The sequence below is a fragment of the Octopus bimaculoides genome, chromosome 27 (assembly GCF_001194135.2).
Source record: "Octopus bimaculoides isolate UCB-OBI-ISO-001 chromosome 27, ASM119413v2, whole genome shotgun sequence".
NCBI classification, from domain to species: Eukaryota; Metazoa; Mollusca; class Cephalopoda; order Octopoda; family Octopodidae; genus Octopus; species Octopus bimaculoides.
In genome coordinates this window covers 17,317,177-17,318,720 of record NC_069007.1, presented here as the reverse complement: position 1 = coordinate 17,318,720, position 1,544 = coordinate 17,317,177, and the positions used below count along the sequence as shown (strand labels likewise).

The 1,544-nt window shown below is 37.1% G+C and overlaps 1 protein-coding gene across 1 annotated transcript in view; it reads right to left on the bottom strand.

Moving 5' to 3' along the window:
* The window catches only part of LOC106875624 (uncharacterized), an 8,712-nt gene extending 7,959 nt beyond the window's left edge, over positions 1-753 (bottom strand). The window contains exon 1 of the mRNA XM_014923853.2: positions 380-753. Coding sequence (XP_014779339.1) covers positions 380-494 — 115 coding nt within the window. The 5' untranslated portion in view covers positions 495-753. The remainder of the gene's footprint in view (positions 1-379) is intronic.
* Positions 754-1,544: the final 791 nt, after the last annotated feature.

The following is a 1,544-nucleotide window of genomic DNA, read 5'->3' as shown; positions in this document are numbered from 1 at the left end:
ATAGTGAGTGGACAAACGAAAGAAAAAGGCATTTAATGCATTTTAATAGAAGTAAAGTATATTTTAAAACACGGAGCCGAATCAAAAATGTTTTAAATAATAATAATTACATATTCCTACCGTTATGTTACCGGCATAACTACAGGGTTTTACCCCCAAGACTTTTTGGGAGGTCATAACTTTCAGAAAAATGAATATTTTTTAATGAAATTTTCTATGCATATAGTATTTACTATGTAGAATCCGAATATGTGTTGGAATGGGGGTGGGGGACAATTTTCGGAAATTCCAACAGAGTCCACTTAAATTCATCTGTAGCTATGCCTATGTTACCTCGTCTTTAAGTACATAAACACACATACAAGTAATTTATACGCACCTGTACAATCGTAAAACTTATCAGTTTTCAAAGCAGCTGACACCGACCATACAGCCCACTGAATACCGAAATCTATAGCAGCAATACTACCGAAATAATGTAATAACTCCGACATTGTTTGTGATTTATCTTTTGCTGGTGTTATGCCTAAGACTCGCTTAAAGTAAAGAACAAACAAGCACTTTCTTTACAATTTCACCGCTTACTTCGTCTCTTTCGAACTAACGTCACTCTCTAATTATCATGTCTCACACTCCCCATCACTCACTCACTCTCTCTCTATCTATCTTTTAATGTGTCAGTACCCGTGACACTTACAATTCGGTATTTGTTGATTATCACACCCCATTCAGAAAAAATATCATTAAAATAGGTTATCTCCCCACTAAAAAATTGGGTTAATGTTTACAATATTACCCGGAAACGAAATAAGGAAAAAGAAATAAAACGGATGTAAAAAAAATTTGTAGGAAATGAATTTGAAAGCAAAAATGCGCGGAAAGCAATGGTGGGGTCGGGAGAGGGCTTCGGAAAATTCACAAGATCCGAGTTTTTCTCTCATAACTTTTAAGAAAATGGAGTTTTTTTTAAAGGAAATTTTATAGAAATACCTTTCAAACGGCATACATTACGGTTATAAAGAAATTTGTGGGTAAAATCTTTTCCGAAGGGGTGGGGAGAGGACTTCGGAAAATTCACCAGATCCAAAGTTTGCGCACATAACTTTGAGGAAATTGGCTAAAATTCCACAAAAACTGTTCGCTGGGAGGGCTGCTATCAGAAAACCGCTACTTTCAAAAACAAATGTTGCAAAGCGTTTAGAGTGGAGTAAAAACCTACAGAATTGGTCCCTAAAGCAGTGGAAGAATGTTATTTTCTCAGACACGTCATCCTTTACCTTATTTCTGACCACTGGCTGAGTATACATGTGAAGACAGCCAAAAGAAGCATTTGACCCAGACTGCCTTCTTCCAACTGTTAAACATGGAGGAGGATCTGTGATGATCTGGGGGGGGGGAGCTATATCTTTGAAATCCGCCAGCCCAACGGTTTCTCTTCAATGAACAGCTGTGCATTGCTTCAGCATATAAGGCATCTGAAAACCAACGCCAGAAGTCAAACCATATTACCAATGACATCTACACTGTTGATAGAAATTTGTACA